Source organism: Triticum urartu, chromosome 3A, assembly GCF_056163025.1.
Source record: "Triticum urartu cultivar PI428250 chromosome 3A, HENAU_Tu73, whole genome shotgun sequence".
NCBI classification, from domain to species: Eukaryota; Viridiplantae; Streptophyta; class Magnoliopsida; order Poales; family Poaceae; genus Triticum; species Triticum urartu.
In genome coordinates this window covers 18,789,708-18,810,050 of record NC_141875.1, presented here as the reverse complement: position 1 = coordinate 18,810,050, position 20,343 = coordinate 18,789,708, and the positions used below count along the sequence as shown (strand labels likewise).

At 45.9% G+C, this 20,343-nt stretch overlaps 4 protein-coding genes and 1 non-coding gene across 11 annotated transcripts; 2 read left to right on the top strand and 3 right to left on the bottom strand.

Moving 5' to 3' along the window:
• Positions 1-2,274: 2,274 nt before the first annotated feature.
• Positions 2,275-4,666, bottom strand: LOC125542416 (glycosyltransferase BC10). Its single transcript, XM_048705457.2, has 2 exons — positions 3,549-4,666; positions 2,275-3,074 (listed from the first exon to the last, which is right to left on the bottom strand). Exons 1-2 carry the CDS (start codon positions 4,113-4,115, stop codon positions 2,439-2,441), a joined length of 1,203 nt encoding a protein of 400 aa, XP_048561414.1. The 5' UTR covers positions 4,116-4,666; the 3' UTR covers positions 2,275-2,438.
• On the top strand, positions 3,411-3,483 carry TRNAF-GAA (transfer RNA phenylalanine (anticodon GAA)). The gene has a single exon. It is a non-coding gene; the product is annotated as a tRNA-Phe (tRNA).
• A 222-nt stretch (positions 4,667-4,888) lies between the features above and the next one.
• On the bottom strand, positions 4,889-11,741 carry LOC125542414 (Metallo-hydrolase/oxidoreductase superfamily protein). Of its 6 annotated transcripts, none has more exons than XM_048705453.2 (13): positions 11,175-11,741; positions 10,845-10,992; positions 10,606-10,757; positions 10,323-10,505; positions 9,383-9,458; positions 9,107-9,184; positions 8,217-8,302; positions 7,411-7,484; positions 6,907-6,952; positions 6,603-6,712; positions 6,099-6,273; positions 5,557-5,627; positions 4,889-5,350 (listed from the first exon to the last, which is right to left on the bottom strand). In XM_048705453.2, exons 1-12 carry the CDS (start codon positions 11,712-11,714, stop codon positions 5,565-5,567), a joined length of 1,731 nt encoding a protein of 576 aa, XP_048561410.2. In that variant the 5' UTR covers positions 11,715-11,741; the 3' UTR covers positions 4,889-5,350; positions 5,557-5,564. The 6 variants fall into 6 exon arrangements, with proteins under 6 accessions (XP_048561410.2, XP_087402151.1, XP_048561409.2 ...); XM_048705454.2 differs by having other exon boundaries at positions 5,184-5,350; positions 5,550-5,627; XM_048705456.2 differs by having other exon boundaries at positions 5,212-5,350; positions 5,528-5,627.
• Positions 11,742-12,674: 933 nt separating this feature from the next.
• On the top strand, positions 12,675-13,915 carry LOC125542413 (uncharacterized). The gene has a single exon (XM_048705451.2). It carries the CDS (start codon positions 12,905-12,907, stop codon positions 13,685-13,687), a length of 783 nt encoding a protein of 260 aa, XP_048561408.2. The 5' UTR covers positions 12,675-12,904; the 3' UTR covers positions 13,688-13,915.
• A 153-nt stretch (positions 13,916-14,068) lies between these two features.
• Positions 14,069-19,279, bottom strand: PGLCT (plastidic GLC translocator). 2 transcript variants are annotated; one of them, XM_087546024.1, is made up of 14 exons: positions 18,967-19,279; positions 18,520-18,801; positions 17,901-18,012; positions 17,682-17,749; positions 17,277-17,409; positions 17,087-17,186; positions 16,801-16,913; positions 16,366-16,459; positions 16,125-16,278; positions 15,528-15,674; positions 15,377-15,450; positions 15,199-15,287; positions 14,980-15,094; positions 14,069-14,603 (listed from the first exon to the last, which is right to left on the bottom strand). In XM_087546024.1, exons 1-14 carry the CDS (start codon positions 19,259-19,261, stop codon positions 14,385-14,387), a joined length of 1,995 nt encoding a protein of 664 aa, XP_087402150.1. In that variant the 5' UTR covers positions 19,262-19,279; the 3' UTR covers positions 14,069-14,384. The 2 variants fall into 2 exon arrangements, with proteins under 2 accessions (XP_087402150.1, XP_048561407.2); XM_048705450.2 differs by having other exon boundaries at positions 18,520-18,800; positions 18,910-19,128.
• Positions 19,280-20,343: the final 1,064 nt, after the last annotated feature.

Here is a 20,343-nt window from a genome sequence, read left to right as displayed (position 1 = left end):
CACACTTAAGGTTCGGTGACGCTAGAGTTGTAGAGATATTAGTATGCGGTTAACCGAAAGTTGTTCGGAGTCCCGGATGAGATCCCGGACATCAGGAGGAGTTCCGGAATGGTCCGGAGGTAAAGATTTATATATAGGAAGTCCAGTTTCGGCCACCGGGAGAGTTTCGGGGGTCACCGGTATTGTACCGGGACCACCGGAAGGGTCCCAGGGGTCCAGCGGGTGGGGCCACCTATCCCGAAGGGCCCCATGGGCTGAAATGGCGTGGGAACCATCCCCTGGTGGGCTGGTGCGTCCAACCTAAGGGCCCAAGGCGCCTAGGGTTAGAAACCCTAGGGGGCCGTTGCCCCCCGAGGGGGCATGCGCCCCCCTGGTTGGAAACCCTAAGGGGGGCGTTGCCCCCCGAGGGGCCGCCGCCCCGGGGGCCGCTGCCCCCCCTCTCTAGATGGGATCTCCAAGCCCCTATATATAGTGGAGGGGAGGGAGGGCAGCCGCACCCTAAGCCCTGGCGCCTCCCTCTCCCTCCCGTGACATCTCTTCCTCCTCCAGTAGCGTTTGACGAAGCCCTGCTGGAATCCCGCTGCTTCCACCACCACGCCGTCGTGGTGCTGGATCTCCATCAACTTCTCCTCCCCCTTGCTGGATCAAGAAGGAGGAAACGTCTCCGCTCCGTGCGTGTGTTGAACGCGGAGGTGTCGTCCATTCGGCGCTAGGATCATCGATGATTTGGATCACGACGAGTACGACTCCATCAACCCCGTTCTCTTGAACGCTTCCGCTCGCAATCTACAAGGGTATGTAGATGCACTCCTCTCTCTCTCTCGTTGCTAGATGACTCCATAGATTGATCTTGGTGATGCGTAGAAAATTTTAAATTTCTGCTACGATCCCCAACAGTCATCACGAGAATTCGCGAGTTGATTACCAAAACATATATCAAGTGATCTCGATAGATTACCTCATTGTCACCACGAGTACCCACAAGCTAGACATACATTAAGTGGTCTCAAATCCAAAGTATTCAATCCAACATACAAAACTTCAAAGTGCAAGACTCAATTCATCACAATAAAGATAGAGAAGGAACAACATCATATGATCCAACTTTATTAACAAAGCTCATGGTACATCAAGATCGTGCCACATCAAGAACATGAGAGAGAGATCAAACACATATCTACTGATACATAGCCTCAGCCCCGAGGGTAAACTACTCCCTCCTCGTCATGGAGGCAGCGGGGATGATGAAGATTGCCTTCGGTGACGACGTTCCCCCTCTGGCAGGGTGTTGGAATAGGACCCCAGATGAGATCGCTTCAGAACAGAGGCTTGCGGCGGTAGATAACTCATATAGGTCAACTTCCAGGGGTTTATGAATTTACAGCTTGTTTGGTTGGGAGGAGTTGTTGATTGGGAATGGGAGTTTAAGGTAAGTGAGACTTAAAATCCTTTGATTGACTCAGGGACATGGGAATTAAGAAAGGAGGGGGAAGGGGAATTAAGAGGGCCAACTCCCTCAGATCTCTTCCCTAGGGGACCCCTGGTAATTGAACTGGGGATTGGGAATTAGCAAAAAAGAAAAACATTTCGTTGATTGTGCACGTTCGTGAGGGACCTTTGGTTAGCTGAGTACGTACGTGAGGAAGGCATTCTCCTGCCTAATCCCACCAATCAAACAGGGGCAGTTAACTCCCTCTTAAAATCCCACTTCTAATTGCCTTCACATGCCAAACAGAGGAATGGGACTTAAAATCAATTTCCCATGTCTAATCCGCTCGCAAACTCCCATCTCTAAACTCCCATTCCCTTTCCCTGTTATTACCAAACACGCTGTTATAGGATTTCTTAGTGTTGGAATCACGCCAGGAGGGTTCCTGGGGGGCCACAAGCTCAGGTACCGTGCCCCGGGGGAGGGCACGCCGCTTGAGCTTGTGGCTCCCATGGGTATCTTCTAGTCCTTCCCCGAAGCTTTCGTTGGTCTCTTTTCCTTCATAAAAAATCACCGTAAATTTTTATCGCGTTTGGACCTCGTTTGGTATAGTTTTATGCAAAACAAAGAAATAGGCAAAAAAACAGGAAGTGACACTGCGCACTAGATTAATATGTTAGTCTAGAAAAATAATATAAAAGTACAACAAAACCATATAAATTTATTGTAAATATGGCATGAACACTTAATAAATTATAAATACGTTGGAGACGTATCAACATCACAAGCTTAATTTCTGCTCGTCCTCAAGTAGGTAAATGATAAAAAAATAATTTATAAAGTACTAATACTAAAATAATGCATAAGTTTGATCAATAATAATTTCAATCATTTTTCCTAACAACATAATCAATAAACCGCCATGGCCTTCCGTAAAAAAATTCAAATACAACCTTTTCTTTTGTGAAAAAAACACACACGAACTAGCGGCTATTATACATACAAAATTTCAACCAAACCCCATGACCTTAGGAGCGAGCTCAAGCAGCTTGCCGAGCGCGTCCCCGGAGAACTTGCGCGCGAACATGAAGCAGAACTCAACCGCCCCGCCGGCGCCGTAGCCGCACTCCCCGTTCCCTCGCCTCATCCCCCCCAGCAGCTCCGGCGTGACGTCCCTCACGTCGTAGCTCGCCGGGTGCGGGCCCGGTCTCGGCCAGTCGGTGTACGTGAGGGTCCGGTTGGCAGCGCGCACGCCCCAGCCCAGCAGGGTCACCAGCGTCGGCATGTAGTGCTCCAACATGTTGGCGATGCCGTGGTCGCCGCGGAACACGGCCATGTACCGCTCCTCGGCGACGACGTCAATGGCGAGCTCCCGATCCATCTCGAACCACTGCGACCCCTTGCGCCACTGCGCGCGGCTTATGTTGCGGCGGAGGAAAAAGGGCGCGTGCCGCGCGCGGGTGGGGAAGCTGTCGATGAAGCTGGCGTTGGCGCCGATGAGGAAGGCGTAGGCGGCCGGGAAGGAGAGGAGAGGGATGCACGTCTCCGATAGCAGAGCGAACCGCGCGTTACCGAGGTCCAGCAGCGCCGTCCCCAGCAGCCGTCGCTCGGCGTCGACCAGGTTCATGTTGCCCCAGCTCGTGTTCTGCGTGTATAAAAAATATAGTCAGAAATTCACTTTGGCTCATAGGTGAATACACATTTTAAAAAGTTAAAACATTTCGAGAAGAAATCCTGCATGTACATCCGGACATTATATGATCGTGCACAAAGTTTCAGTGAAAATGGACATTTTTTGTGGTTTGTGTAAAAGGACAATTTCAATGCTTGATTACAGCTAGTGACAAGACATTTTTTTTATACATGACACAAAAAAAATGTCTTTCTTTGCGAAAGTTTGTGTGCCAACATAGAATGCCTGGATGGAAATTATCTGCGCAACACCTCTAAATAAAGCTTATTGTCATGGAAATTAACACTAGCGGGGATAGCTCAGTTGGGAGAGCGTCAGACTGAAGATCTGAAGGTCGCGTGTTAGATCCACGCTCACCGCAACTACTATTTTTTTGGTGTGTGTGCACCGTTTTTTCTTATTTCAATTTTGCATTTTGCTGGTTACCTGGCTCGGGATCATACGGCCGTAGAAGACGGAGTCGGCCGGCGGCGAGCCGGTGTAGGCGGGACTGGCGTGGACGTAGATGGAGTAGAGCCCCTCGTGCCCGGCGAAGAACTTCTCCCACAACGGCCGCAGCGGCATGTCCCCGGTCACCAGGAACAGGAAGGCCACCTTGGGCACGATGCGTCGCGGCGCGCGAGCGACCCTGGGCACCATGGACGCCCTCCAGAAGAGCTCCTCGTCGGTCATGTTGTGCGTGAGGCCGCCGCCGCTCGGCGCGAGGAAGTCGACGAACCCCATTCGCGCCGGCGGGGACTGCGACGACGACGTGGGAGAGGGCGACGGTGGCCCGACGCCGGACGCTACCACCGGAGTCGGCGATGGCCGTAGGAGAGAAGGCAGCGGCTGCAGGAAGGGCGTGAGGTAGGATTCCTGGAAGTTGGCGTTGTACACCATGCCGAAGACGAAGCCCAAGGAGAGGAGCAGCAGGACGGTGACCACATTGGAGAGGATGCTCCCGGAACCGGAAGGGAGGGCTTCCATGGGCTTGGCCGTGCTGCTGCTCGCCATGCTACGTCGGGCATAAAGAAATGCAGCTCTTGGTTACTTATACTACATACATGGAACACTGGGCCACAGCTACGTCCGGGAGACACGTGCAACCGTCCATCCTTGCTGCTCTGCTAATTCCACTACATGCAGAAGTCGGTATCACTCCTAACAGTGCTACTTTCGGCAGCGGTGGTAATTAGCACGAAAGCAACCTAGTACTCCCTCCGTTTTAAAATAAATGACTCAACTTTATACTAACATAAAGTCTTTATACTAGTATAAAGTTAGTACAAAGTTGAATCATCTATTACTAGTATAAAGACTTTATACTAGTATAAAGTTGAGTCATCTATTTTAAAACAGATGGAGTACGTATCAGGCATTATTTTCTTTCTTTTATTTGAGAGAAAAAGTATCAGTCACTCTTTTTCCATCTCTAGCTTGTTCTCTTTAGAGCAACTCTTGCACCGTCCCCTCCTGCTCCGGCATCAACCATTCTATGTCTTTAGAGCCTCTCCTTCTCCCCCTTTCCCTCGTCAGGCCGACAAAGACCGGAGTGGGACTTCCAGGCACTCTTTCCTTCATAACCAGCTACAGCTACGGCAGGCAGACACGCGCAACCGGCCACCCTGATGCTTTGGCGAACATCGCTTGCTCTTTGCATAAGTTTGTACACATACTTTTAATTTTGTCAGCGGTAGTAATTGCCAAGGAAGCAATTCTCTTCACATGTACAGTTGTAAACATGGCCACTCCTGGTCTTCTCACAAATTGGCAACTGGGCCGACAGCTGAAACCTAGACCCAGGTCAGTGCGGGTTTTATTTTAGAACAAAGTCAAAAGTCTCTGTATTCGATTAACCTACACATGGATCTCTAGGTCGAAAGTACCTGTGGATTAGGAGGAACCCAACGTAGCACCGGGAGCTTCTCCCTTGCGTTGTGTGTATACGGAGCAAAGTTCACAAATGTGCAATTACGAACAATCTTGGGAGTTTACAGTCTGACTCACAGCACGATCGTAGGTCGACAGACGCGTGTACGCGGATGGGGATTGCCGGGTCTCGGAGAAGAATCCTAGGGCTGGTTGACGTTGCTCCTTCTGAGGGCATACACAATTGCCAGACCACCAGCGGCGAGGGCACTTGCCGCGATGATGAGGGCGGGTGAGCTCCTGGCTTGGGCATACGCCACGCCCCACCGAAATATGAAATGTGCTCCGCAGCTCGATTCAAACTTTTCCGTTGAGAAGTCCTGCATAAATTGAGTAACATGTTATATCAATGGGGCTTCTCGATATGTATGTACACTTCTGATAATAGCTAAAACGTTTCGGTTTATTCAATAACATAACCCCCATTATCACTTTGTTTAGTTTTGTGCACAAAAACGCCAGAGAACTCAACAGAGCAGCCTAGATGGAATACAAACTCAGAAGGAGCATTCGATTTACTTCTCACACTCATGGTCACTGCTGCAGGCTAGACATAAATTCATCGCAACTTCCACTGAACATTTCTAAGGAGAAATCCTGCATGGTGATCCCCAAGAAAATTAAATTGAAGCATCATCAGAATCAATGAATAACTGGTTCTAACAAGAGCATGCTTGTCAAATAAGGAAACGTGAGAAGTTGCAGACAGTTTTCAGAATATTTCGATGTGTTTTTTCGTCGAAGATATTGTTACAGTGTAAAATATTGCAGAAAACATTCAGGTGCATTCTGATTTGCATCTGGCTAAATTTTCGTCCCATAATACTTCCCCTACAGGTCTGCACTAGTATAGGTTATAAATATTTCTACAATATCAAACAAAAAATATTCTGAAATTTGATGTGTTATTGTGTTTCTTTGAATTTTCAGAGCCCACAGGAGGAAAAGCTCTCAAAATGGTAACCACTCACTTGTAGTCTTTTTTCATGTATTAATTATGGAACATACAGGCTCTTTACTCTGGATTAATCATGAAACATACAGAAGTTGAGTGCAGTTTTCACTCACCTTGGGAAGTTTCTGTTGAGAGTTCAGATGATCAACATGAAGGCGAACATTAAAGGACGCAGGAATCCATAATTTCCTGTCTACATCACAGTAAGTCTTTGAAACTATATCAAACAAAGTTTGAGCACCATTCTCTATGGATTGCAGAATGGAGGCTTCTCTAGCCTTTCGATTCCTACAAATTCAGTAAGATGCACATTACATCTGAGCTAATGTCTGCAGTATCTACAAACAGATAACTGTATCGTACTATCAGGTACGAACAAAGATGAAGAAATAACAACATAATTGTGCATCCATCAAGAGGTGGGTATGTAGAAAACGATAATAGGCCACTTTTTAGAAGAAACAGGAAAAGTTGCAACAAAGGAACAGACTACATTTGAATTGATTCGACAAATCTGAAACTATAAAGTTCATCTTATATTCTGCTAAAAATGAACTTGTTCAACCATAGAACATGTGAAGTGTAGACAAAGTTTGCAGTAGCGATTAATTCCATACTTGAGATATCCACAAAGCATATGCTTGGGCCATAGGTTGATTCTTCCATGCATTGGAATTAGCACGTGTGGCGATATCTCCAAGAATTTGTATGTGGTTTGGAAGTAGTCCTGCATAATTCAGAACACCCTTATGCCAATGCAACTCTGATTTAGACAACACAACTCTCTCGAGGCAGCATTGCTAGAAAACGTAAAGCACAGAAACAAAGTACAAGATGGGAAAGAAACCGAGAGATTTTCCACGATTTGCGAACTTCGGTTATAATGCAAGAAATGAGCTTCCAAACAAAAATCATTGTTACCTTCATGTTGCCACCAGCTCTATTGTCCAATATTGCACTTCCATGCCTGAAAATGGCAAAATTATGCATCATTACTTCTCAGTGTTTATTTTATTTAGCATCACTTGCCTGTTTAGTGTGTGATTTTATTCTGTATAACTTTTGAGCAAAAGTAGTCAGTACTTTAGTTCTTGCATCTTTTTTATTAATAAAATTAAAAAAACTGGTGGGTGTCTAATATGCTGTCTATAGACAAGCCTCTGTACATTATACATGGCCTATATATGACAGCCCAGTAGTTTCTTTAGTGAGTGGGGACAAGTTAAAAATCCGAGCATGTTGTAGTCCTTGAAGCTGGTCATTCTATTCGTGTGTCTTATCCATTCGTCAAATATAACATTAACAAGTAATACAATTTAGATATGGTAGTTCGATTTAATACTTGCATCAATTTAGATATCAGTGAAGAATGGTCATATAGTATCTGCAACAACTGCTGCTAATATGCTGAAGAATGATGCTTACCCTACGCAATGATCTCCGACAATTAGTGCATTGGTATTGACATGGAGAAGCCCCATATGACCATCTGTATGACCCTAGTATTGAAAACATAGAGAAGTATCAATCAATAAATTCAGTATGTTCTGGTCTAAAATATGATGCAGATTCCACAGAAACAGCTGAATACATGCTTCAGATCAGATCATACCAGTAAATGGATGAACTCCAAACTCTAAAATAGACAAATCGTATGCTTCGGCCATTATGAGTTCACATAGTTAATTCAACAGAATAACAGAAACATAGACTTCTTCAAATGTGAATATTGGTTTGCTGTATAAGTCAACTGTTTTCCGGAGAATACTTTCTAGGTCATGCAGAGATCATGTATAGTGTTGCTACTATTTTGCTTCAAAACAACGTTAGGAATGCTACGTTTTGTGTATTTTACTATTTTTTCTGAAGTCCTAACATTCTTTAATTCTTATAAAATGTAAATCCATTCAAGTAACAAATGTCATGCCACCATCTTTTCTTAAAATAATCGTTGCAAAATATTATCAGTGGTTGGCATAATCATTCTGTATGGACTATGGCATGCAACTATATTTGAACAGCAAGAAGCAAAATACCAAACAATATACGTCGGACTGCCAAATGCTACTATAACCATTAGGGTTTATGTTCTTGCATTGGACTTCACAAAAATTGTTACATAATTAAGTATTTAATTATTGGAAAGTTCAAAGGAATTATCATGCTAGGTAACGAAACAATGGCATAAGCTAAAACCAGAGAACGATTCTCCAAGGAAAACACTGGCTTACAGGAGCAAAAATGACTTGCAGTTCTTGGTCACCTATGCATATGCTTTCACCACCAGTCACAGCAGTATAGCCGGTTGACCAGTTCCCTATACACCATGCACGAATGAAATATAAGATGTGTATGAACAGCACAAATAAATTAATGAGTATTAAGTTGAGCTAGTTCACAGAGATAGCCATGGTATATAGCAGTTGAAGATGGTGGCTAGTGAGTACCCTAAATTAATGAAATAAAATTGGATTATTACTACCGTCGTTCACAGGCAATCAAAACTAAAACAAACTAATAGTTTGACATTTAATAATGAATAATGATCCAACAATACAGCACCTTAGAAGTGCCAAACATACCAGGACAGAGTGAAAACCACTATGAGGAGGACCATGTAGAAAGGTATACCGTATACCTAAGAGAGTATCCAAGTAAACAAGAAGATATGTTGCATTGCAAGCTTCACCAGAGATATTGTCGTTTTTTATGATTTTAACCACCTCGTACGCCTGATGGCTCTCTTGCCCCACCTTCCACCACTAATGCGCTGACATGTGGTACCCAACTTATAGTGGTCAAAACCTTCCATTCATTCAAGGTGCTGCAAATATTAAATAATTTTCTTGCTTATTAGATAAAAATTTCTTCCCCTTTCTCCTTTTGTTTGTAAACTCTACTTCCACCATTAATCACAGGTTTATGACTAGCAGGAACCTCTTAGGATGGTCAAAACAAGGTCTAAGGGAAGGGTTTCACTTGCTAGATGTCAATGGAATTATCCCAAGTAAACTCATTCCTGAACTACTTTTGTACTCCAAAAATAGGAAGGCAAATATGAATTGGCAAAGTGGATAACAACCTTTACAATTTTGGTTTAGAAAAAGGTGTAAGTCGTTACCTTTCCCTATGCGCTTCATCGTGTTTTCATGTGTCAAAAGAACAGCATCAGGATTGCATCTCTGAACAACCGAAAGACCTAAGTCATTCAGCCAAATGCAGCCAGTTTATTTACGATGGACAAATAGGCATGATAACAATTAACACAAATGAGGAGCTAAAGAACTATAGCATGGTATATGTTTCCAGCTTCATGACTTTTTCCTTTTTCTCCCAGATATGATCTTAATTTTCAACAGAAAAACTAAGAAGTGCTACAGAAAACATTCTAACGTACCCTCAACATGATCATTATGATGATGTGTAACAAGGACCAATAACTTCTTTGGAAGGGAATTGACAAGATCTGCAAGCTGGAGATGGCAGGGATGTGATCATTTGTTAGGACAGAATGAACAGTTTCTGCTTAAAACAGTATTCAATATAAACAACTACTGTTGTAGGCCAACAGCCCTATAGCTGTGCATGCAGTATCATCTAACGGATTAAAAACAAAGTCTATTGCAAAGCACAATTTTGTGCACTTTTGGTTTGGGTACCAATTACCAAATCAGCAACAGAAAATATCTATAAAATGGAAGGCATACTTCTCAAATTATTCTACTAATTTATGTATAAAATTTCAAGTTCAAACTTGTTCCACAGTGAGAGTAACAATGCCATACTTTTGACAAATGAAAAATCAGCAAGGGAAGAAAAAGCACAACTGTTACTATTTACAGCAAACTTGTATCCGTCATCTAACATACTTTGAGTTTAAAGTTCACATTTTAAAGAGTTATACAACCCACCACAAATCAGATCTAGTCTTCTCAAACAATTCAAGTTAATTCTTTCCCGAACCAAATTTTGTGGCATTATGCACCAAGTTGTGTTCTTTGCACTGATAGCCGCAACTCTGAAAAGAGAATGTTTTCACATTAAGTATTCAGCGCTTTTTGGCCCCTTGTGTCACTCTTTGGTATTCCTTGGTGATTCTAATCTAATAGGCAAATATTTTAGGCACAAGTTCTTTCCCTCATAAAGCTAGGGGTAGTTTTGAGGCCAGTACGAAGAAGTTGGTTTGAATAATCAAAGTCCCATGGAAGGAACCAAAGCAATTAAATAGATAATAATACTTTACAAAATAAGTCCAAGGCAGAAGCTGCATCCTCAAGATATACACCCCGTCGCTGTATGTAGAGCTAAAAGAATGTAATCATAGATATTGCTTTTACCTCTGTATGAACCTGTGAGCAACATCCAGGATCTATCAGTAAAGCATCACCACAAGCAAAATAATCAGGGCGCTTCGATCCGCATGTACCACTGGTTGCTTGTATTACCACGAGATTAGTCGTACGAAATGGCCGTAAGGTACTACTCTTCATTGGTACAAGGGTTATTCCAGGAGGGTACTCCTGTCACCAAACATTGCTTTTCAGGAAAAAGGAGACAAATCGGCATGACAGTTGACTAGAAACCGAAATTTGATCCAAACAAAATTAAAATTATACAGACCTGGGAGACCAATGTGGAGTCAGTGGTACAATTTGACGATAGCTCCGATTTCACAAATCCAGCGTGCACATAGGGCCCAATTCGAGTATCACCGGTTTTCACGTCAGAAAGCAATTCCCGAGCACCCTCCTTGGTCATCCATTTACAGGAGTCTGCAACGCACAACTCGAGTTACGGTGGATTTTGGTGGCCAGGCAAATTCCTGGACACAAGCATTAGTAAGAAATGAAGCAGCAGACCTTGCAATGCCTCCGGTTTCGACTCGAGCGGCGTGATGACGAGCACCGTGTTGACGCCCGCGTCCGGGCCAAACTCTGCTTCCACAATATGCTTGAGGAGCCTCCACTCCCCGCACATTGCATTCGTCAGGCCCAATTGGCTCAAAATCTAGCGAGTGAGAAGAGCCCATCTCTTAGATCAGTTGCCGTTTGTCAAATTATGGTTCTACTAGGACAAGTAAACAAGGCTTGTACAAACTCGTAATCCATAGCTCCCCCAGATATATACCACCAGATTTTGCAAGCTACTCAGCAGAGCGACCAGATTTCACTGAAGTAACGATGGGTCACCTGATCGAGGGCGGCGGGGACGTCGAGGCGCGAGAGGTCGAGGGAGCCGTCCGCCTCCGCGCCGGCGACGGCGACGCCCGGCCGGGCCGGCTCCCCCTCCGCGAGGCGCCGCAGCGGCGCCGACGGGAGGTCGTAGAGGTCGCTGTCGACGTAGCGCCCGTACTCCCCCTCCTCCTCGCCCCCGGGCGGGGACGGCGGGGGCAGCTGCCGGACGACGAGGAACTCGGCCTCGGCGCCCGAGGGGCCCGTGACCGCCGCCGCGAGCCGGTACGAGGGGGCGCCCATCTCCACCGGTGCGGGAGGGAGGGTTGCCGCCGACTCGCTGGGGTTGTTATCTCTGGCTTGGGGGTTGGGGTTGGGATTATTGGCGCCTGTTGTGAGAGGGGAGGGAGCTTGGGTTGGTCCGTCGGCCCGCACGCCGAGACCACTGACGACAAGGGGAGAGACGCTTCCGGAAGAATTCAATTCGAATCTGGGCGTGATGACGGCGTTGGTTGGTGATCTGCTTCCGCGGCCGGGAGTGAAGAACATGTCGCTCATCTTGCCTTCCTTCGCCTGTTACAAGGAGTACGATTTCCCCAACATTCTGAAAGTTCGAATGTACTAGTGTACTTGCACACAATGCCCTAGCAAGCTTGCAGGGTATGGGTTTGTTGTGAGAAAAACAAATTCATTTTCGACAATGTATGAGGAAAATGTGACAAAACTACTGTTCACACTCTAGTAACATTCTTTTTTTTTTTGCGACGATAAGGAGTTTTATTCTGTAGATGCAGAGTTACAATCAGCTGGCAAAAGCTCGGCGATACAAGGTGCGCAATCCTGTAGCCAACAAGCCGTGCTACGCTCTATTCTACCATAGCTCGCCAGGCGATCTGCTACTCTGTTTTAAGCTCTATAAATTTTTAAAAGAGATATCGGTAAGCAGCAAAAATCATATGTCCATCTGAGTCTTAACGTTCACTATTGTAAAACCAATTTGTTTTATTTTACTTCGTATGTCATCGTATGACCAATTTGTGGCAAAACGTGAAAAATTGTAAGTATGCATTGCAATCCCGATAGTTCTTATGTCCGAACGGGCAGCCCAGACCGCTCGAATCGCAAATCGAACGGTCGAAAACCTGTCGTGCAATGGTACCATGAGCAACTAGATAACCAACCACTAACAAAGATGGATATTTATGCATTTTTAAGTTTTTTTTAGGAGAACTTCTAGGTGGCTCCTTGTGGGCATTTCTGTTTATTTTTATTTTTATTTTATTTTATGTATTGCCTTTTTTTCGTTTCAGTGCACCTGGATTTCGAAAACCCACTCTCCATGTCACTCTCCTGGAACGTTGAACCAGGTTTCTCTCTACAAATTTTTGAGGCGTGCCTGCTATTTCTTTTTACAGTGGTTTCCCCCTGTATTTATTTGACTTCTCCGCGCAGTTTTCCCTCCAAGAAAAGAACATCAAATACAGGGAAATTACATGGAGGGAATTGTAATGCCCGATTTGCATGTTGCAACGTGTTTATGCGCTGTGATAAAATGTGAGAATATCCAGAAAATTAATGTGGCATTTTGGGCCTAATGGCCCAGTTGAGCTACAACTCTCCTACCTACAAGATCCAGATACATTTCCCTCAAAAAAAGAAAACAAGATCAGACACACCCACGAACTGTCCAAACCGGCAAACCCCCGCCCCCTCCCCAAATCGCCAATCACCCGCCGCCGCCGCCGCCCATGTCTCCGTCGTCCTCCTCCGACGAGGCCGCGATCTCCTCCGTATCGTCCGAGGACGACGACATCAGCCTCCCGCCGTCACCTTCCCCGTCTCCCGAGCCCTCTCCCGAACCTTACGCGTCCTCCTCGGACGGCGCGGCCGAGGCGCCCGCGGCCAAGAAACCGCGACGACCGCGGACCGGCACCGGGGCGCGGCTGCGAAGCTGGCCGAGCGCCGACGAGGTGGTCCTCCTGGAGGCCGTCGTCGCGCACCGGGAGCGGCGCGGGCAGCTCCCCTCCCGCGACGACCTCGCGGCCGCCCTCGCCGGCCGCATCCGGTTCAGCGGCGAGCAGGCCGCCGAGCGCGTGTCTAACCTGCGCAACCGATACTACGGCTCCGTCCGGCGGCTCTCCCGCGGCACCGTCCCCGTCACGGACGACGACATGAGGGTCTACAAGCTCTCCAAGCGCCTCTGGGAGGGCACGGTGGCGGACACGCTGGCGGAGAGGGCGCGGCGCCGGGAGCGTCGCGCCGCCGACAAGGCCGCGAGGCGCCACCACGAGCGGAGGGGCTTCGCGGAGCTCGAGGCGCTGTACCCCTGCCTCGCCGCGGAGGTGGACGCGATCGCGTCTCGGCGGCCCTGCGGGGTGCTCAGGACGGCGTTCGGGATGATCGGCGACGAGAGGGCGGCGGCGCTGGAGGCCAGGGTCAGGAAGCAGCGGCGCGCGGAGCTGAAGGCCGGGATGAAGCGCGCCGAGCTGAGGGACCAGGTGGCCAGGACGCTGCTCGAGTTCATCGAATGATTTGATTTCTTCCAGCAAAAAAAAAAGAAGTGATTTTTCTTTTGTAGGTAGTACATCCCTTTTTTTAATAATTCTTTGCTGGCAGTACATGGTTATTACTGATTTCGCAAATGGGATTGCTAAGAAAACCAAGTCTCAATCGATGCTATATTTGTCGGATCTTGCATTAAGATCCGTGCAAAAAATTACCTTTTTTTTCTTACATGTTATATCACTCGACTTAGACACACCCATCACTTGACTTAGACGCACCCGCTCGCAAATGAACACATGAACTGTGTGGAGTACTTACCGATTTACCGCTGCATCAGGATCTCATTTACACAGTACGAGATAGGGCATTTTCAATTGGTAAGCATAATTACACATCACGCTTTGAAATTCGGCAAATCGGAGTTTTATTTCCGACACATACAAGGAGATCATCTGTACACTCAAAAACGATGACATCCAAGGGCTAACAGCCAGCCTAAATCTTGCACCTCCCGGAGCAATGATACATAAGCTCTTTGATTTTGAGATGTGACAAGAAATAGCTGAGCTTTACTGGTGCCACAACACCCTGAGCACCAGGCGGTTTGCATGGCGTCAGGTGATCTTGCGGCTCACTTATTTCAGGAAGAGTTACTCTTTCAGGAACTACTCATAAAAGGCAGAGACAACATCCCCAGGTCCAAGGATGGTTTCTGCTCGGTGCTCATTGATCACTCACCAAGAAAGCATTAGCATCGGCTTTACTGGGCGGGCTTAGCTCCCGCTCAATCTCTTCCAGGGATCGCCCCTTGGTCTCGACCACATTCCCGGCAATGTACAGGACCGCGAGAGCACACACGGACGCGAATCCCAAGTACACGGTGCTGATTCCAAACTTGTTGACGACGCTCAGGAAGTACAGGCCGATGAAGAAGTTGGATACCTGCAAAGAGAAAGAACAGGTGATGATTCACTGGTGCCAGTAGGCTAAGTCTGACAGTACAAAACATTGATCATCTAAGCAAGTACTCCCTCCGTCCCATAATATAAGTTATTACAACTAAACAACCGATAGTTGTAATAACATCTTATATTACGGGACGGAGGGAGTAGAAAGGATTATCACTGTTACAGAATGCATTTTTCTTTTTCTTCTCCTTCCAGTTTCATCTATCTAATAGTGGACAAGATATGACCACCTGTATTTTGTACTAAAAGATACGCGATACTGCTGAAGGAGGGTACAAAATATAATTGGTTGGCGCAGACATCTGTTTGTCAGTTGTCAGTTGTCACAACTGTGACCACTAGAGACTTACCCAGTGCATGCCCATTGATAATGCTACAGCCTTGGCCCTTATTCTGGAGGCAAATATTTCAGGAAGGAGCAAAGCTGGAACAGGGCCAGCTCCAAGAGCGAATGACAGCACATACCTGAACAAAAATTACAATCAAGATTTCAAGTTAGTTAAGTGCTAAAATTATTTAATAAAGAAAAACCAGGAGAAATCCATATTAGGTGAATGTAAACTACTTACAGGACAGTGCCAACAACAGCAAGAGTGCCAGAATAAGGTGCCAAAGCCTTCCAGGTGAAGGACAATGACAAGAGTAACATCGACGCCGCCTTCAAAAGAGAAAGAAGATACAGTAATTCATAAGTCATTTGCACATTGAGAAACACAAATACACAGACTACTGTAGAAAAGACAGTACCATTCCAGAAAAGCTTGTTATGAGAAGGCTCTTCCTCCCTTGCTTGTCCATCAGTGAAGATGCAATCATGGTGCCTATGAGAAGTATGCATACACCTCAGAAAAGGAATTGGAAGTTACTACCGAAACACTCTTACGAACACGGAACTAACCAAAAACATTGGCAGCACCAACAAGAGCACTCGCTGCAACATCAGATGCAATGCCTGCACTGCGGAACACTGATGTAGAGTAGTACACAACAGCATTTATGCCAGCAAGTTGCTGCAACAAAAACAGTGCCGCTCCCACACTCACAACTGCAGTATGAGGAATATATCAGGACACATATACCAAAATTTCATCATGATTATCAATTATGACGCAGGCACAAATGAGTATCAGAAGAATACTTATAAACTGCTACCCAAGTTATGTACCCCAGTCATGATTGTTCATTCAATCGTGGACTGTAAAGAACATGGTTGGTAGAAGCAGTTTGCAAGGAAAAGTTCTAGGCTAACCCTGAGATGATAGTTTCCATCGAGCAACTATGCAAATGTGAGAGCATAAAAACCATAGTAATTCTTCTTATTATCATTCCTATGCAAAAAAAAAAAAAAACTGTCATAGATGATAGGCAGAAGTTGCTTTGCCCAAACCACTTGCATCTATAAGATCAAGACAACACATGAAACTTTATCACTAATTCCTTTGTACCAAGACATTGACTTGATAGTGTATAGGGAAACAATCAGAGAAAATTTTACTTTTCCAATAGCGTTTGCTGAATAGATCAAACCAGCTGGCATCTGGCTCATTAGATCCTTGCCCACTAGCCTTTAGGTCATACATAACTTCAGTAACCTTCTCTTTCCCATACAATTTTTTTATAGCTGCTTCCGCTTGAGAAATCTTTCCTTGCTGCGTTTAATCGCATGAAAGTTATTCTCAAATATAGTGTTGGCACCTGAGTACGAAATATGGTGAAAGAATTGGCACAGCACAAACCTGGAATAGCCAGCGAGGGCTTTCAGGTGAAACAGCCATTCCTAGAGCCAGCAAAATAGATGGAACTACTGAAATTCCAAACATTGTCCTCCACCTGATTACACACAACCACATAGGAGAAAGTGAATAACTCATACGTTTATCATGCCAGATTTATTGGGATTTGCATCTTTAGTTCTGTCATATGTATTAAAAATAAATATTCCTGTTGTTTCTGACTTCCTCCCTTACAATTGCATTTGTTCACAAACAAATGAAGAAAGAGGTTTCCCCCTTGTAATTACAAAAAACAATTGCTCTTAGATATATCATGGTTTCATAAATTAGAAGTTTCGAGAATTCAGAAGTTGGTAACAGATTTTAAGCACAAGCACAATAAATTCAGAAGGCACCAACAGAATGTGACAAAGTTAAAGAGGATAGGAGAAAACTAACCATGCAGGATTTTGTGCTAATGGCAATCCAGCTACCAAAGCTGCAAGAATTCCAATGCAGATAAAAAGTTGATTAATCGTACCAAGTGCTCCACGTATTTCAGTTGGTGAGATCTGCAAGGTGCAAATAGGTCAGCTGGGAAAGTTCAATATCACAGGTAGTAGTTGCTGAACAGTGGTTGTGATAATTTTGAGACAAGGTGCAAATAGGTCAGCTGGGGAAGTTCTCAATATCACAGGCAGAAGTTGCTGAACAGTGGTTGTGATAATTTTGAGATATCACAAACCTCAGATATGTAAAGCGGCACAAGAGCGGAAGAGATCCCAATACCAATCCCAGCAAGTAATCGACCAATAATCATTGTACGGACATCTTGAGCTGTTGCACTACAAATGTTTTGCGAGTTAGGTTTACATAGCAATAGTATACCTTGAACCATAAATTGTTATAGCAGTGAATTCAGTCTCAGAACACACCTCAAGAATGCGCCTACAGCAAGAGGGATGGCATCTAGGATAAATGTCCGTGTTCTCCCTAATTTATCAGCCAAAGCCCCTCCAGTAAAAGAACCTACTGTCGCGCCAGCCAGGGTTGTGCTAACCACCCATCCTGAGTGAAAAGGCAGATGTATTGTGAAGCATATAGGCAAAATGATATCTCATGGAATCCTCATAATGCATAAAGTCCTAGTGCATATGTTATTCTTTATCCCTTTTAAAAACAGTATGCAAGTATCTTGCAAAAGAAAAATGGTTGTACATAATTGATCTGACATTTCAGATGTCCCTATTGCAGACACTAAGAGAAGATATGTACGAAAAGATTCTAAAACTACAATAATTGAAGTGTGGCTTATACTAGTAAGTAAAAGAATGGCATACCTTGTAACACAGCATTTTCAGCAATCCCAAGATCTTTCGAGAGATATTCAAGCGCGCCATTGACCACACTAAAGCACATGTATTCAAAATGAGATATTCAGTTTTGCTAGACACTGGTATTCGTCAGTTAACAATTAGACCAGGAAACTGCGCTTTTATCCCCTTGCAATGCATGGGAAATTTTTCTACGCTACAGTAGAGTGAAAGGGAAAAACATACCCAAGATGGTAGCCAAACAGAATTGCCCCCAAGCAAGCAACGCCAACGTACGGCAGAACACTCCCAGATGATTTAGCTTGAAGCTTGTCAGATGGAATATCCTCGGGGTCAGCTGGATATAAGATGGTAAAGGAGTCTAGATTAGCTGACACGGTTAAACGGTTGAAAAATTCCAGTGACAATACACTGGCATGGCATCATGTGCAGCTAACCGCAAGCTCTTTACCAACATCCTGCACAATTCGGAGCCTACTATGCAACCCGGACATTCCCATGGTACACCAGAAGCTGAATCTCAGACGGCCAATAAGCATGTCACAAGTCCGCTGGCAACCACACTAGTACAGCACCCACGACAACTACAGCTGGTACTAGTACTGGATAGACAGCGCGGATGCAATCCCTGTTTCCCCAAAGCGGAATTCACAACGAAATTGCTGGCCGGCGCAGCAGGCATGACCCCCCGTCACATTCCCCCTGCCAAATATTCACAGAATCGCACGGAATCTGGCGGCGATTGGTATAGGTTGTTGCTGGAGCTTGCATCACCCCTAACAACCAAACCCCAGATTGCAGAAGCACGCTTGTGTACCCCGAATCGGGAGTGACGGCGACGCACCTGAGGCGGTGGCGCGCACGCGGCCGTAGCGCGGGCTCCGGAAGAGCCCCGCGGCGCCGGCGCTGGGCCTGCCCATCTCGAGCCCCGCGAGATCCGCCGCGCGCGACCTCACGCCGCCGCAGCAGAGCCCGCCGCGGCCCTCCGACATCCGCACGACGCTCCTTCCGCCGCTGCCGCCGGGCGACGACGACGGCGACCTCCGCTCGCCGATGACGACGTGAGCACCGCCGCCCCTCACGGCGCACCGCATCATCTTAACGGGGGGCGAGAGGGGGACCTTCCTGCGATCGCACGCACACCACCGCAGGAATTCTCAGCTTCCGTTACCAAAAAAAAAATGTAACGGCGAAAATCGCATTAAACCGGCGCGTTGACTAGTACTGGTAGTACCGGGAGTGGAGTGGCTGACGTGGGGGCGGGTGGAAAACGACGTCGTCGCACCTTCGACTTCGAGCGGAGGCCGCCGGCCGGCCCTCCTGGAGCCGAGTGGAGTGGGATTAATGGCGAGCTCGCGAGTGGACGAAGATGGGATGGGGAAGAAGGGGGAGGAAGACGACGGGTGCCAGCGATGGATATATCTTCTTCCCGAGATCCGATAGTTCCGAGGGAGGGCTGTCGATGGAATTCTTCCTCCTCCTCCTCTTTTCGCGTGTTTTTTTTTTCCTTTTCCTGCTGGCGCGGCATGTACATCCACGCCACCAGAGTGAGAGAGGGTCTGCCGTGCTGGCAACGATGTGTGCATTGGATAAGAAATTTTGTACGCAACCGATGACGGTGCCCCCGTCTGGACCACGAGGATGGATATATACGATCAGACTCAAAAAAATCCAATGAAGTAAAAGGATGAACATACGATTTTTTTCCCTTGGCTTTATACGGATAACAAACAACTATAGTGATCTAAGGGCATGTACAATTGAGGGTGAAACCACCAAGTTGATTGATCAAAGCCCAATGGAGGCTGCAGTAGCATCTATCAAAGTGGGGGCCTTTCTCTATCCTTTCTTTACCCAGTTCCTCTCATCTTTTTGCTAGCTTTACCTTTTTTCTGACAAAGCAGACAGCTCTTCTGTAGGATGCACCTGCCACCTGCGGGGCTACACCTTTGAATCCATCTGGCATCCGAGCCTACGTGGGCACGTGAGGCAGCGGTCCATGTTGGAGCGATGGCCATGCCCTAAAAGGTCATATATTACTTTACAGAGGTAGTGCATCATACGGTGAGATCGGCCGTGTATGGCGACCAACATCTAAAGATAGAGCGTAGCGAGCGAGATTGTGGGCTTTTGTATTCGAGTTTTTTTTTTCCTTCATGAAGCGACCTTGATGAAATCAAGTCCTCAGGCTTTAGTCTCCCCGACAATTGAGCATAAGATCCAACCTAAGCTTTGGTTAGTGTGCCGAGTGGAGAGTGGTTGTTGGAGGTTCGGGACAGAACCTTGTCAATAAGCTTATTTTGAGGTCTCTTCTCAAGGAAGTCTAGGTTCTCTCATCTCTTCTAGCCCTGGCCGGCCCTGTGTTTCGGGAGGCCCTAGGCGAACTCGACGATATGGGCCCCAAAGTCTTAAGACCATACATATATGTATGTATTTGCGTGATACATAAACAGTATATATAACTTCATTTGCATAATATTAAAAGTAAACTTTCAACCACACATCTTTTGTTTGAAATTGGACTACAATAATTGTTAAGCAATGCAAAATAAAACTAACATGACATGATTACCTCAAATAGGAAACAAAATTATTTGCTCCTCTGTACTTGCACCATCTTCATTGACCTTAACATCTAAATTTTCATGCTCAGGATTAGTTCCTTGCC